The sequence below is a fragment of the Thermothelomyces heterothallicus genome (genome assembly GCF_042370625.1).
Source record: "Thermothelomyces heterothallicus CBS 202.75 unplaced genomic scaffold P884_scaffold_6, whole genome shotgun sequence".
Lineage (NCBI taxonomy): Eukaryota > Fungi > Ascomycota > Sordariomycetes > Sordariales > Chaetomiaceae > Thermothelomyces > Thermothelomyces heterothallicus.
Window position 1 is genome coordinate 441,392 of NW_027192567.1, and position 14,196 is coordinate 455,587.

The 14,196-nt window shown below is 57.8% G+C and overlaps 7 protein-coding genes across 7 annotated transcripts; 4 read left to right on the top strand and 3 right to left on the bottom strand.

Moving 5' to 3' along the window:
* Positions 1 to 100: 100 nt before the first annotated feature.
* On the top strand, positions 101 to 1,885 carry P884DRAFT_196117 (methyltransferase domain-containing protein; the record flags this gene model as incomplete). The annotated part of the gene is made up of 1 exon (XM_069437955.1): positions 101 to 1,885. One exon carries the CDS (start codon positions 101 to 103, stop codon positions 1,883 to 1,885), a length of 1,785 nt encoding a protein of 594 aa, XP_069299203.1.
* Positions 1,886 to 3,572: 1,687 nt separating this feature from the next.
* On the top strand, positions 3,573 to 5,533 carry P884DRAFT_321536 (ACT domain-containing protein). The gene is made up of 3 exons (XM_069445405.1): positions 3,573 to 3,852; positions 4,001 to 4,391; positions 4,526 to 5,533. The coding sequence occupies exons 1-3, from the start codon at positions 3,829 to 3,831 to the stop codon at positions 5,437 to 5,439; spliced, it is 1,329 nt and encodes a 442-aa protein (XP_069299204.1). The 5' UTR covers positions 3,573 to 3,828; the 3' UTR covers positions 5,440 to 5,533.
* A 193-nt stretch (positions 5,534 to 5,726) lies between these two features.
* On the bottom strand, positions 5,727 to 6,683 carry P884DRAFT_276108 (ribosomal protein S5 domain 2-type protein; the record flags this gene model as incomplete). Its single annotated transcript, XM_069442913.1, has 2 exons — positions 5,727 to 6,122; positions 6,384 to 6,683. 2 exons carry the CDS (start codon positions 6,681 to 6,683, stop codon positions 5,727 to 5,729), a joined length of 696 nt encoding a protein of 231 aa, XP_069299205.1.
* Positions 6,684 to 7,473: 790 nt separating this feature from the next.
* On the top strand, positions 7,474 to 8,976 carry P884DRAFT_290713 (AIG2-like family-domain-containing protein). Its single transcript, XM_069444069.1, has 4 exons — positions 7,474 to 7,757; positions 7,941 to 8,317; positions 8,473 to 8,537; positions 8,612 to 8,976. The coding sequence occupies exons 1-4, from the start codon at positions 7,698 to 7,700 to the stop codon at positions 8,653 to 8,655; spliced, it is 546 nt and encodes a 181-aa protein (XP_069299206.1). The 5' UTR covers positions 7,474 to 7,697; the 3' UTR covers positions 8,656 to 8,976.
* A 13-nt stretch (positions 8,977 to 8,989) lies between these two features.
* P884DRAFT_257163 (Threonyl/alanyl tRNA synthetase) lies at positions 8,990 to 9,925 on the bottom strand. The gene has a single exon (XM_069441124.1). The coding sequence runs from the start codon at positions 9,904 to 9,906 to the stop codon at positions 9,088 to 9,090; it is 819 nt and encodes a 272-aa protein (XP_069299207.1). The 5' UTR covers positions 9,907 to 9,925; the 3' UTR covers positions 8,990 to 9,087.
* A 485-nt stretch (positions 9,926 to 10,410) lies between these two features.
* Positions 10,411 to 11,699, bottom strand: P884DRAFT_219942 (uncharacterized protein). The gene is made up of 2 exons (XM_069439431.1): positions 11,620 to 11,699; positions 10,411 to 11,550 (listed from the first exon to the last, which is right to left on the bottom strand). Exon 2 carries the CDS (start codon positions 11,516 to 11,518, stop codon positions 10,475 to 10,477), a length of 1,044 nt encoding a protein of 347 aa, XP_069299208.1. The 5' UTR covers positions 11,519 to 11,550; positions 11,620 to 11,699; the 3' UTR covers positions 10,411 to 10,474.
* A 1,065-nt stretch (positions 11,700 to 12,764) lies between these two features.
* On the top strand, positions 12,765 to 13,960 carry P884DRAFT_195974 (O-methyltransferase-domain-containing protein; the record flags this gene model as incomplete). The annotated part of the gene is made up of 2 exons (XM_069437947.1): positions 12,765 to 13,289; positions 13,433 to 13,960. Coding segments are annotated over 2 exons (1,053 nt in total), but the record flags the coding sequence as incomplete, so codon positions are not given.
* Between the last annotated feature and the right edge of the window lie 236 nt (positions 13,961 to 14,196).

Here is a 14,196-nt window from a genome sequence, read left to right on the forward strand (position 1 = left end):
CCATGTACAAAATGAAAATGGAACTCGCACTTTAATACCACTCACTCGCTCACTCACTCTGTGCCTGCCTGTACTTGAGCACACATGCTGCGCGCAAATCATGAGCCAGTTTACGACGAGGCCAGGTCGGCCACTCCCGTACTCGGATGAGTTCTCCTCGGCAGACGAGTATGTGGAAGGCCTGTTGCACTTCGCTGCCCACTCGGACCTGTTCCGTTTTCTCTGCGGCGGCGTCCACATTCTCGATTTCTTCACCACCGAGCCTGGCCTGTTTGCCGCAGCTGTGCCCAAGGACTGGCAGGACTACCTGCTGCAAACAAAACCAATCGACCTGTTGGACTTTTTGATGAGAGATGACCTGTCGTCGATAGACCATGTTCCGGGATCTCTCACCCCACCCGAGTCGCTTGTTCAGTATGTGAAGGACGTCAGAAGGTTCTCTCTGCAGCGGTCGTTCCGCCCCAGCAGGCCGAAGCTGCCGGTTCTCCCGAGGCATGTAGCGCTCGGGATGAAGACCAAGAAGATCCACGAGGTCACGCACTTTGCCGGCTACATCGACAGGCTGGCCGAGGATGTTGCGCGGGTAACTGGCGCCGAGTTCACTCACTTTGTAGACTTTGGCAGCGGCCAAAACTACCTCGGACGGACGCTTGCGAGTCCGCCTTACAACAAGCATATTGTTGCCGTGGAGAGCAAGGAGGCCAACATGGCCGGTGCCAAGGACCTGGACATCCTGTCGGGGCTGGCCGAGAGGGAGAAGCGGGTGCGCAACAAGAAGCTCTACCACCGAGTCCGCGAGACCGTCGACCCGTCGCTGCTCAAGGACGAGGAGGCGCTGAAGCGCGCGGCAAAGGAGCTCGGCGCACCGGATGAGGATATCAACACCATTGACCTCAGATCTAGAAAGGAGCTACAAGCAACGTACACCACCGAGGAGGGCAAAGGTACTATCCAGTACGTCGTCGGCCGCCTGGAACATGCCGACCTGACCGGCGTGCTCTCCCAACTGCGCGGCCGGGAAAATGGGGTCCGGCAGGAAGACCTCCGTATGATGGCCATCTCGATCCATTCTTGCGGTAACCTGTCACACTACGGCATCCGTTCCATGATCATGAACCCCTGCATTCGGGCCGTTGCCATTGTTGGCTGCTGCTACAATCTCCTCACCGAGAAGCTGGGTCCGCCAACGTTCAAGCCCCCGTTCAGCCGGCCGACCCTGCAGCCCCTCAATGCACGGGTTGTTCGGGAGTCGGAGAGGAGGGACCCTCAAGGGTACCCGATGAGCGAGCGGGTATCGACTTATGGAGGTGACGGCATCCGGCTCAACATCACCGCCCGCATGATGGCATGCCAGGCGCCGCAAAACTGGACCGACCGAGAGAGCGACGCCTTCTTCACCCGCCACTTCTACCGTGCCGTCCTGCAGAAGATCTTCCTTGACAGGGGAGTCATCTCCAGGGTCTTTCATGGTGAAGAGACCGATACAGAGAGCCCCTTTAACTCGAGCACAAACCCCGTGGTCATCGGCTCGTTGCGCAAACAGTGCTATACCTCCTTTACGGCCTATGTGCGTGGGGCCATTGCCAAGTTGACCACCAACCCGGATTTCAGCCAATACAGCCAGACCATCAAGGAGAAGATGGGCAATATCACCGACGAGGAGATCGCACAGTACGAGGAGGCGTTCCGCGACCGGAAGCGGGAGCTGAGCGCGGTCTGGAGCCTGATGGCCTTCAGCGCTTGCGTCGTGGAGTCGCTCATTGTGACAGACCGCTGGTTGTTCCTCCGTGAACACTCCGATATCGTCCGCGACTGCTGGGTCGAGACCGTCTTCGACTACCGCGAGAGCCCTCGGAATCTGGTTGTCGTCGGTATCAAAAAATAACACAAGAACAAGGGATTAGATGCGATCGGAAGTTGCACCGACCCCCCTTGCTTTTTTTCAGTCGGATAGTGCCGGCAAGTGGCGGCAGACCCCCTTTTTCCAATGGCCGAGGCAGCCCTCATCAGCTTCCACAACAGCGCCCGTCACACACACAACTTAGCAGCGCGCGATGGCGGCTCCTTATGTCGAGCACCTTTTGCAACCTAGCACGGCCCCCGGCAAATTGAACATTACCCCTTGATGATCATCAGAGCAAGAGGGAGATAAGAAGCAGTGCTCCAGTGGACTAGAACCCACACAACCTGGTACGGCCACGTTGTCTCGGCTGCCACGCGTTCAACAACACCTGGTCCGGCACCCCGCCATTCACTCTGACGGTGTTGCCCTGCTCGACTTCCGATACCACCTTCGTGCCGCTAGAGGTTGCGTCTCGAACCGGCCATGAAGAAGCCGGATGAGGACTGCGACTGGATGTACGCTCACAGTCTCGTAGATGGGGGCCAAGGAGTGTCCCATTCTCCGCTGGCCAATTCCCTCCTCAATGGTGTCAAGGAGTGCTCCTGCCGAGACCCCCTTTTCCTAGCACCCCTGGCGGACGCATGTCCTGCTCCTGGATATTACTACAGGCTGCCAGAACCAATATCCGGACCCAAGCTGTTTCCGACCCCACCTTCGCCTCTACTTGGGGGCCAGTACCCGTTTGGCGATGAGGTTTGTGATGCGCACCACCATGCGGGGTGCTGCAAAGCCGAGAACCACTGCAAGGCAACCGGCAATGTGCTGGTTCCGTCGATTGGTTGAGCTCTCTGGCCGGTTCCCTCTCCAAAAGCGTATGCGCCGCTTTGATATGATTGGCGCTTATACTTATTCTCCTTCAGGTTGTTTTCATGATTCTCCTTTTCCAGAAGTCTGGAAACATCAACTGAGGCTATATAGTATATTCTGCCGACACCGTGCTACGCTACGCCCCCACGCTCTGGCCCACCATCTGCAACCAGCTGCAATCCGGTGCTTCGTAGCTCCCGTGCTATCATGCAAGGTCTCAAGAGAACCCATTTACACGATGCTTAGTATGCGCAGAGCTCAGGACCACGTGCTAGCAGGCCAGCAGGACAGCTCTTCCTCGTCCACGATCCGCAATGGGGTGGCAAAAGCTTCATCCACGAGTGTCGATCCGATCCCGATTCATAGCAATGGCCACCCCTCTATCTATGGGGCTTTTTCGAGGGCCCATCAAGGCCCATTTCTTATCTATCATCTTACCTCTCCGCTTTACCTGCTCTATTCGATATCTTGGGCCGTGGCCCGCCTCTTCCTCGACACCTGAACATTTTTTCGGGGAGTCCACCCTGCACCACCATCTGGAACATAAAACACTGGGCGCTCAACACCGAGAGGATCTGTTGCCGAATCGTTTGTCTTGGCAGTGAACTGGCATCACCAGTCTCATCCGGACCAAAAATAATAACACGGCTCACCGCGCTGTTAGCGAACTCCATTGGAAAGTTGGCAATCTCCAGGCTACATCTCACCCGTCAACACGCATCTCAGTTCTGTATCAAAGCGTTGCTTCGTTCTCATCAGTGCAATTCGTTTAAGGGCCAGATCCTGGCAAGTACGGCACCCTCCGCTCTCGGAACTTGCTATCGAGACAGAGTGGGCACTACCCCTCGTTCTCGTTACTAGATCACAACTCTATTTGATATCAGCGAATTTTTTATGGTCACGCCGCTGCATTTAACTCAAGCCTTCATCTCTGCAATTTACTCTCGCTAGGAACCGACGTTGGTGCTGTGCGGGACACACGATAAGGGGGGTTCGGAGACACCCGGCTTCATTCCTCTTTAGATTTGGGGCGTCCACACCCAGAAGCGATGCACGAGCATTGAACGGTTCATCCCAAGGGCACGATCATCACTGCCGCAAGAACACAGCCTGGAATAATGACTGCACAAGTGTCTTTCCTGGTAAGGCCAATCGCTGGTTTTGTTACCCGCAGTACAGTTGCCCGTCAATGGTGGTTCAGATATAACGGCGATCCACGGTCAAGCTTGTCAATATAAATCTGGCACCGCGTCTTAGAAACTACATCCAAGGTTAACATCCGCCACATAGGACGGCACTCTTAGCCTGATCCACATACCCCTGGATCTTTACTCCAGCCTCCTCCAGCCGATACTCAAGATCCTCCTTCCGCCCAGCCAAAACCCGAGCCAGCGTGCTACAGGGGGGTGGACCATCGAAGACCACAGCCATGGCTTCCTCAACATCAGCGTTACCCCCATCGAGTGCTCCATCGTTTGCAACTCGTCCTGGGCTTCCTCCGTATTTGAGCCGGCCATCCATCGGCTGCCCAAGGATCAGGCCAAGACAGTTGCCATCTCTAGAGACACATACGTCGCTCTCAGCGTGTACGGCACAGACATGGACGCGGGATCGAGAGTTGCAGAGTTGACGTCGCCGTTGGCACTGGCTAATATCCCAATATTTTTCATTACTACCTATTGTATGTGTTTTTACCCCTTATCGCATGTTGGGACATTGTTTTTTTCCCCATTCAGTTCGACCGTTCTACGTCTCGGCATATCACTTGGCAACGGGGAGTGGGTAGGCAGCATGGCTAGGCTAACCTTGCCTTAGACTCTGACTTCATCCTGGTGCCAACCAAAGACCGCGAAGCGGTTGTCAAGACCCTCCTCGCCCGAAATTTTGTCTTCTCCGACGACGATCAGTCGCGTCTCGTATCCGCCAACCCTTCTCCCACGTCAACGGCTCACCACCCGGGCCTTGGCACTGCCCGCGGCAGAGCACCATCCAACCCGGAGTCTCAGGCCGACACCGTAAGCGACCTCCAGCAGCGCACCTTCGACCTCCTCAAGCGACGCCACGTGACGCCGCGCATCGAGCCGGGCCTCACCCTGGTCCAGTGCAGCGGGATCCGCGGCGCCGTGACCCCCTCCTCTCACCCAGGGCGCTCCCGACGCGGCAGCGGCGCCCCCAACGGTGGCTGTGGCGGCGGCGGCGGCAACGGGAGCAGCGGGTGCGGCGGCGGCGGCCCCGGCTGGGTGGACACGGTCGACACCAGGTTATACACCGGCATCGTCGCGGCGCTGGCTGCCCAGCCGCGCTTCCTGAGCGTCACGCTTGCGCAGGATGACCCGCCGTCGTTGTTGGTGGATAAGGCCCTGCTGAAGATCTTTGGGAGCGCGCTGGTCGGTCCCATGGGCGAGGGATGGATGGAGGAGGAGGGGGGGGAGGAAGGAGAGGGCGCGCTGGTGCCCATCTTTCTGGATCTGGCCGACCTCCCGTTTGAGGCTACCGGGATAGTGTCGGGCGTTGCGGGGAGGCTGGTGAGGGAGCTGAATGCCGTGGCAGGGAGCGGGGGGAATGGCTCTGCAGGTGTCGGTGTTGGGATCGGACTGGGTGCTGAGTTGTCGTATTTGTCCACGGCGCGGGCGGGCGCGGTGATCTTGGGGCGGGAGCAGGCGGCTGTGGCGTTGGGAGTGTTGAAGCCTTTGCTTGCCGGGGAGGAAGGGAGTGAGGGCCCTAGTTGAGGAAGAACCAGTGAAGATGTCCTGGACTTTGGAGAAAAAAAGTGGGGGATTATTTATTTTGTTTTCTTCCCCGTTCGCTGGTATATATTTTTCCTTGGGTCGCGTTTCGAAAAAGGGTTGTCGTTATCGGGCAAGTGCGAAAAAAAAGGAAACCTCGTTTTGTGGCCGTCCGCATTCCCCCCCTCTCTTTTACGTATCCTTAGTATAAAATACCATCACCAACTGCTTCTCATCTCGCACCTCAGATCTTCCCCTCTTCCGAGACAGCTTGCGTGGGCCACTAACTGTCATTTTCCCCCTTTCTTCTTCCCACCTGCACCCCCAGCGGCGCCTTCTTCCTTCACCAACCCCGCCCTCACAAAGGCGTCCCTGGCGGTCTGGTTGATGAGAGCAAACCGCCTCGGCCCCAGCTTCTGCCCGCCGTACCAGCGCGTGACGACGACCATGGTGTCCCACAGGTCCATAAGCTGCATGAGATGCAACAGGCGGCCGCCGGCGGCCGTCTCCCCGTCGTCGTCGCAGTCCTGGAAGCTGGTCCCGTTGGGGCCGCGGATGCGCCAGGCCGTGATGTTGTGCGTCGCCGTCCGCACGCGCTTGTCCGTGGCCAGCAGGTGGGCGAGGAAGTCGGCCGCCTGGGAGGGGGAGGTGACGGGCGCGCAGCGGGCGACAAAGGTCGACTTGCTCTCCACGAAGGGCACCGAGACGGTCCAGGGCGGCGGCGGGCCGAGACCGAGGGCCAGAGAGGAGGAGGCGGAGGAGGACGCGGCGGTGCCCCGGCCGCCTCCGCCTCCTCCGCCTTCTTCTCCTTCTTCTTCTTCTTCTTCCTCCTTCCTCTCCTCCTCCCGCCCTCCTCCTCCTCCTCCTCCTCCTCCTCCCCCTCCCTCCCCCCCTTCCTCCCCCTTCTCCCCTCGGCCCTCCCCGGCGGCCGCGAGCAGCTCCTGCACCTTCTCTATGGCGTCAAACAGGCACACCTGCCCCGGCTCGTACACTTCGCCGACGGCATCCCGGAACAGGGCCAGGTGGCGGGCGGCGGCGCCGCGCTTGCCCGCGGAACCGGCGCTGTGCGTCCCCAGGACGGCCGGCGGGACGTCCGGGTACTCGGGCGGGAACCGCAGCCGCAGCGAGGCCGTGTCGCCGGGGAGGGTCAGGACGAAGACGGAAGGGTCGTCCTGCTCCCGCGCGAGCGTCTCGTCGCCGAAGATGGAGTTGATGGCTTCTATCTCGTCAACCAGCGCTTCGGACATTTTTTCTTTTTCTTTTGCAGGGGGGTGGGGGGCGGAGCCGCATTGGGATGCGTAGCCCAGGCTGGTTTGTTCGAGTTTATGTTTAATGATAGTTGTGGTGGAGATGTAGAGTTGTGGTCGAAGAAAGTGGAGCTACATTTTTGTCGGGCAGAGAGAGAGAGAGTGAGAGAGAGGGGGATTGCATCGCGGGGGCCGAGATCGCGGCTAGCTCGGCGTTAACAGTAAATGTTGAGTGGACATTGCCATGCCGGATTGACTAAATGACGAGAGAGCTTGTGCAGTTCTCGTGCCAGGTCTTTGGAAACTTTCTATTCTCGTTTAGTCATATTTCTTGCCTCCAAGACAGTGAAGCAAACCGAGGTGGCTGGGACTGTTAGGATCCTGCTAAGGAAACAATTTGTGTGTTTGTGATCAACTCATAAGTGAATCTGACTGCATGCATCTGCATGTCCTTTTACCAATCCTCACTGTTTACTGTCATTGTCAGCACAAATGGATGCAGATGCGATTAAGCCATTCATTGCCAGTGCTTTCTTTTGTGCGCATGCCTGTGTTGGTTGGATGTTTGGATAATTAGAACAACGGCTACACTAGGCTCCAAAGGAATCTGCCCTGCGGGAGCTGCACCCCGCCGCAAGTCCCCAGTCATTCCCCGTTCGTTGCTTGGCACGCTGAACCAACGGGCGATAAGATCAAACCTAGGCACCGATAAGACTCATACTGTAACAAGACCGATTGGGTCTTGTCGGCCGGGACCAGTCACTGCTCAACCTGATTGATTCCGGGCTTAAAGGGCCTAAAGGGCCTAAGCATACCTAATTAGCTGAGGCTTCCTCGCGAATTAAACCTCCATTTTTCTCTCTTCTCAAGAACTAATTTAAACACTCGTTCCCCGCTCCATTCAATCGTTTAATTAGTTTCGACTTAATTACTACAAGTAGTCGGGACAAGCTTATCATCCAGCAACCCTATCTCAAGAGCACGATTTCACTGCCATCCATATCCACACGCAAGATGACCGTCGAGGGCAGCGCAAAGAGCGATGATGGCACTCAGTGTGCCTTCTTCTATGGTGAGCGAAGCATCCGCTCCGGTGCCTTAAATCCGAATCCACAGGCGGGGACACACCTGCTAACAACCCCTTCCGTCTCCCATCGCCAATTACTCCCTTTAGGTACACTGGTAAGAGCGATGATGATCCCCTTTTCTTATGCCAACTGGAGGAGAAAGGGGGTTACTGACCAAGCATACGTTGCGGCACAGATGCTGCCCGAGGTCTTCTACTCGGTCTGCTACGGCAGCAAGAACGTGCCCGAGGCCATCGCCAAGCAGCACACGTTCCAGCCGGCCATCCTGCACGGCTACTGCCGCCGCCGGGTCCGGTACGCCGACTACCCGGGCATCGTCGAGGACAAGGACCACGACGTGTTCGGCACCTTTGCCACCGGGCTCACCGGCGCCAACATGGCCAAGCTCGACTACTTTGAGGGCAGCCAGTACGTCCGCAAGACCGTCACCGTCAGGCTGCTCGACAAGCTCGGCAACCTCAAGGGCGAGGGCAACGTCGAGGGCGCCGAGAGGGAGGCTCAGGTATACGTCTTCCAGAACAAGCAGGATCTCGAGGAGAAGGAGTGGTGAGTGACGACGTACCCTTTCCCAACCGGGAGGAGCCCCTAACAGTCACGGTTGGAGGTCTTACTCGGCTTTTATATTTGATTGTTCCCACAGGGGAGCGAGGCATCTAGCGATTTAAAAGGCAAGCAGACTGACACCGCTCTTACCTGTCTAGGGATCTGGAGGAGTTTCGTCGCGAGAAGTTGAGGTTCTGGACCCGTGCTGGCTATGTCTTCGAGGGTAATTAAGTGCTGCCTCTTGATAGGGGTTACGATGCTTCTTGGCGATGTCGACAACCGCTGACGTGTCCCTAGACTGCGACCCAAACGACACGGCCAAGGTTGAGGGAACTTCATGACGCACCCTCTGAGCGTTCCTTGACTGTACATACACTTGTGTCACCAAAGGCATTGCTTCGATGTACGATGTCATCATACAGCAGTATCTCATAGATTTCTTTCTTTTTTTCCGCCCATCAGCGGATGAGCGGATAGAAGTGAATCATCTTAAGCGTTGTATCTTGGTCACAATCTCCGGGTAGAGAAATAATTACAAACAACGAAAGCCAGCTAGGCGGACTGATGATAGTTCATCATGTCAAGCATTTTGCTCCCCGTACACATCGTAAGGAGAGCAAGTTTCAACATTCTCACCACACCGATTTCCGTTCTCACTTTGCGCAACATAATATACACTTGCGAAGTCTAGAGTCTAATTATAGGCACCGTACCCATCTATGTACAGTACATACACGCCATCGTCTCGAGCCAACCTGGCGAGCCGAACGAGCTCAGGGTAGCGTGTATCCCACCCTGCTCGTCCCCTTGGACCGGCTGATCTTCTTGACCACGGTCTTGCCGCAGAGCTTGGTGCTCTGGACGTGGGTGCCGCCGCAGGGGTACGTCTCGGCGCCGACGATGCGGACGACGCGGAACTTTTCGTCGTCGGCCAAGCCCATGGCGGCCCGGTCGGGGATCTGCCTCCCCATGCCGTTGGCCCGGAAGTCGTCCTCGTCCCACCACTCGATCTCGACCGCCATGTCCTTGTCGATGTACTCGTCCACCTTGCTCTGGATCGCGTCCTTCCACCGGGCCTCGATCAGGCCCTGGAACTCGCAGGCGGCCGAGTCCGGAAAGTGCGACGCCTTGGTCTCGTCGAACCCCTCCACCTCCTTCTCGAGCAGGTGCCGCACCGCGGCGCCCAGCACGTGGCCGGCGGTATGGTAGCGCGAGTACAGCAGCCGCTTCTCCACGTCGATCCGCTGCGTCACCCGGTCGCCCGGCCGGAACAGGGCGGCCGAGGGGTCGGCGAAGCGCCCGCAGTGCAGCACCTCGCCCTGGGCGACGGCGCTCATGCGCACCATGTGCACGTCAAACCGGGCCCCGCCCTCGCCCTCGGCCGTCATGGCGCCCACGTCCGAGGGCTGGCCCCCTCCCTGCGGGTGGAAGATGGTCGAGTCGGTGACGACGACGTGGTCGTCGTCCCTAGCCCCCTTGAAGAGGCTCCGGTTGCTCTCCTCGAGAGATGCGACCGTCCGGACGGCGGTGACGACGGCCTGCAGCGTCGACAGATGGCCGTTTCGCTGAAATGCCAGGTACGTGCGCTTCATCGCTGATATAATTGCCCCCCCCCCCTTTTTTTTTTTTCCTTTTTTTTTCCTGTCCCTTCACTCTGACGAAGGGCAACTATGGCGTTTAGAGCCGTGCAGGAAGTTGTGAGTAATTAATATGTCATTTGCTGAGAGAAGGCGCAAAGGGTAATTAATTGAGAGGGCAAATAATATTTGGAGAGAGTGCATGTAGCGATTATTCCAAGGAGTCGGGAGTTCGTAAAGAAAGTATTTAGTACTTGTACAGAATCGGAGCATAATTAATTATTACCCTCCTTTTTGTTTCTACCAGTTGTTTTGGCTGATCAAGAAAAGGTTGCGAAGATTAATAAGCAATTAATTAATTACCCTTCGGAGCCTTTTGAGAAAAGTCACTTCTTCCATCACAGGAAGGAATGAGTTGCAAGAGCAATTTGGCGCGAGGCAAGTAATCGAACTACACCCGGAACACTGGCAAACCATATTCAACGAAGAGGAAAGAACGGCCTTCTTGTAACCTGCAACACCGGTCATTATCTGATTTCTTTTCCTTTCCCTCTCTCTTGTTTTTCACATTTCCTCGACCTCGTCACAAACCAAGCACCGACCTTGCCCACTCCTCCACAGTCTGCCCATTTCGACCAATCAGAAACTCGAGCTGCGTCGAGCTGCCCAGCAGACCGCGGTGGTTGTAGTACAACAAGGTGCGCTGCATCCCGTCGCGGACCTCCGGGTCCGCCTTGTCCTCGCTGCCAAACAGGAGCCGCATGTAGAAGGCCACGGCTTCCTCGAACCCCTTGTACCCGACCTCGACCCTCCTCCCGGCCGCGCCCACCGCCCGCTGCACGAACTCGGTGTAGGGGATTGGGGCCGGCGTCGACACGAGTTGGTAGGTGGCGTACAGGTGCCTCTCGCGCTCCTCGAGGACCACCTTGGCCGCCTCGGACTGGTCGCGCAGCGTCACCAGGGACGTCGCGTTCTCCGGCCGCCAGGCGCACTGGTAGACGATCGGGGCCGCGCCGTCCCCGCCCTCCTCCTCCTCCTCCTCCTCCTCCTGCTGCTCCTGCTGCTGCTGCTGCTGCTGCTGCTGTCCCAGGACCGCCTTGAGCGGGAAGGCGTCCATCCGGAAGCCCGGCTGCAGGATGGTGTAGGGGAGGCCGCTCTCCATCAGGGCCTCCTCGACCAGGCTCTTGCAGGCGTGGTTAGGCAGCTTGCGGATCTGGGAGCCGGCGACGGAGGAAAAGACGAAGTGCTTGATGGGGCCGGCGGAGGGATGATGGCGGCGGTTCTCGGCGGCCGCGGCGTCGACCATGCGGATCCCCAGCTCGGCCTCGCGCGGGTGCAGGCCGGGGCCGAAATGGTAGATGACGTTGACGCCCCGGACCAGCCGCTCGACGTCCTTGTTGTTGTCGAGGTCCGCCCGGACGATTTCGGCGCTCGGGAACTCGCTGGCGAGCCGAGCGGCCGACGCGTCGGAGCGCGCGCCGAGCCGGATGTTCTTCCAATGAGGCACGAGGACCGAAAGCAGCGCGAGGCTCTGCTTTCCCGCGCCCACTGTGATGAGGAGCTTGTCGGAGGTGGGATCTGCCGGCATCGTTGAATCAAAGTAGTAATCGAGATGTTCACCGTTCATTCGGTGTGATTTGGTTGCGTTGCCCAGGAGAGCTCAGACGGGTCATCGTGGCCGCATTAATATGAATCCAGGTAGAACGTCCGAGTCCCCAAGCCACTCACTTGGTTCAAGTATTAGTGCATAAGCAATTCCCTCGGCACACCATCTTCACAAATGATCGGTGACCGGTGGCCGGTGATCAGTGACCAGTGACAAGGGCGAGTCAGACCATCTTGGGAGTAATCAATTAACAAGAGAGATTGGGATCGGGTCCTAGGAAAAAGGCCAATTTCAACCGAGTGAACAGAGACATCAGTAAACGAACGATCGATCTGCGGCAAAAAGCCGGGCATGCGGTCGGGATACGTAAGGTAAGCAAGGGAAATCCCGATGCGCGCGCGCGGGCCGTCTGGCAGGTGCTGCGCGCAAAGAGCAGGTGCACCAATGCCGCCCAACCGGAGACCGCTGTCGGTTACCGGTCGGGAGTCCACACCGCCGCGGCACACGCACATGAGCTTGATGACTAGCGATATCAGGGAACTTCATCTGAGCCGTACCGTTGTATATGGCGGACATCCCCGCGACCGGCATGTCGGTACGTAGCAATTAATTATACATTAGGGAGCTGATTAGCCCGCGCGAATGTAGTGAAGCGGGACTCAATCGAAGGGTAAGTATTGATTACAAAAAAGTGTTCCGTATTGTTTGCCCGGGGCCATTCTTGTCAACGAGTTTCGCAACAGAATCGAGGGCTCGCCCGCTCGATAGATAATTACCTCAGGCTCCTTACACTATTATAGCAGTTACAGCCCTTCCCGTTACTTCGATTTCGTATTTCAAACATGACGTCAGGGCAACTGAACGGTGCACCCGGGAAGGGGTCGAGTTTTCCTCTCGAGGAACTGAGTTGGAGCATCACCAAGAACGCAAGTATCGTGAGCCAGTACCTGGATGCCAACCATCTCTCCCAGCCGTCCTTCGAAGCAGACGGGCCTACTACCGTGTTGCCCAACGATGCACCGCGAGGCATCCGAGAGGCACGCCAGAATCTCATTTCGGCCGCGCTCGAAATCCTTCAACTGGCCATCGGGCCCAGCGACTTCTTGCCTAATCTTACCACGAACGTGAGTGGATGGCCCAAGTGTTTTGTTTTCTTTTTTCGTTCTTTTCTTTTTCTTCTTCTTCTTTTTGTTTCTCTCTTCTTCGAAACCGTACCAGTGCTAATATTGACCCAATGATGGTGGCGATGATGATGCGAGTTTAATAGTTCCAATACATCTCCTGCCTCGACTGGCTTTGCAGGTTCGGAATCTTCCACCTCGTCCCCGCGAACGGCGACCCGATCAGCTATGTGGACCTGGCCGCCGCCGCCGGCGTGCCGCCGCAGCGCCTCAAGAGCATCGTACGCATGGCCATGACCAACGCTCTGTTCCGCGAACGGAACGGCGGCACGCACGTCGCACACTCGGCCGCCTCGGCGCTGCTGGGCCGCAGTGCCGACGCCCACGCGTACGCTGCCTACGCATGCCGCCGCTCCGCCCCGATGGCCCTGGCCATGGCGGCTGCCCACGAGCGCTGGGGCGCCGACACCGTGCGGCCCTACGAGACGGCCTACAACGTCGCCTTCGACACCGACCTCCCCTTCTTCGACCACCTCTCGCGCGATGAGACCAAGACGTGCGAGTTCGCCGCCTACATGAAGAACGTGCGCAGTAGCGACGCCATGCACCTCAAGCACCTCGTCGCCGGCTTCCGGTGGCGAGATATCCCCGAGGGAGGGACCGTGGTAGATGTAAGTCAACTGCTCCTTCTGTTCCCATTGATCGGTGGAAGAAAATATAATTAATAGATGCCAAAAAAATGTGACTGATTCGGAAATGATAATTGTTCGCACCGCTGACACGTGTTGATCTGTCACCGCCCACATGAATCAAGGTCGGAGGCTCGACGGGCACCTCGGCGATAGCCCTCGCTGAGGCCTTCCCCAACCTGCGGTTCGTGGTGCAGGACCTGCCGGCGAACGCCGAGAGCGGGCGGAAGGCGGCGGCCGAGACGCTGCCCGAGAGCGCGGCGGCGCGCCTCTCGTTCCAGGGCCACGACTTCACCCAGCCGCAGCCGGTCCGGGGCGCCGACGTCTACCTGCTGCGCATGATCCTGCACGACTGGTCCGACGACCGGGCCGCCGGGGTGGTGAAGAACCTGCTCGCCGCCATGGACCCACAGCGGTCGCGCCTGCTCATCATGGAGACGGTGCTCCCGGAGCCGGGCTCCGTGCCCGTCTCGGTCGAGCGCATCGTCCGCGCCCGGGACCTGACCATGATGCAGGCCTTCAACAGCAAGGAGAGGAGCCTGGCCGAATTCGAGCACGTGCTCGAACTGGCCGACCCGAGAGCGAGGCTGGCGGGAGTCGTCCAGCCGCTTGGGAGTGCCATGTCTGTCTTGGAGGTGGCTCTGGACCCCTAGGGGTACCTAGGCAGGCAGCGGGCAACGATTCCACGGCCGTTTGAGTTCCTGCGTTGGTCTAGGACGGGATATATTTGAAAAGAGTGATGATTCTCCATGCGCCTGATAGTTAAGTAGTGAAACTCAGAATTATGTGAAAAGAGGCATCACATCAATCCAAAGCACATTAATTATATGGAGATTCATGATACCTGGAGACCCGTGATGACCTAGCGAGGGAAAAGTGCAGTTTTCTA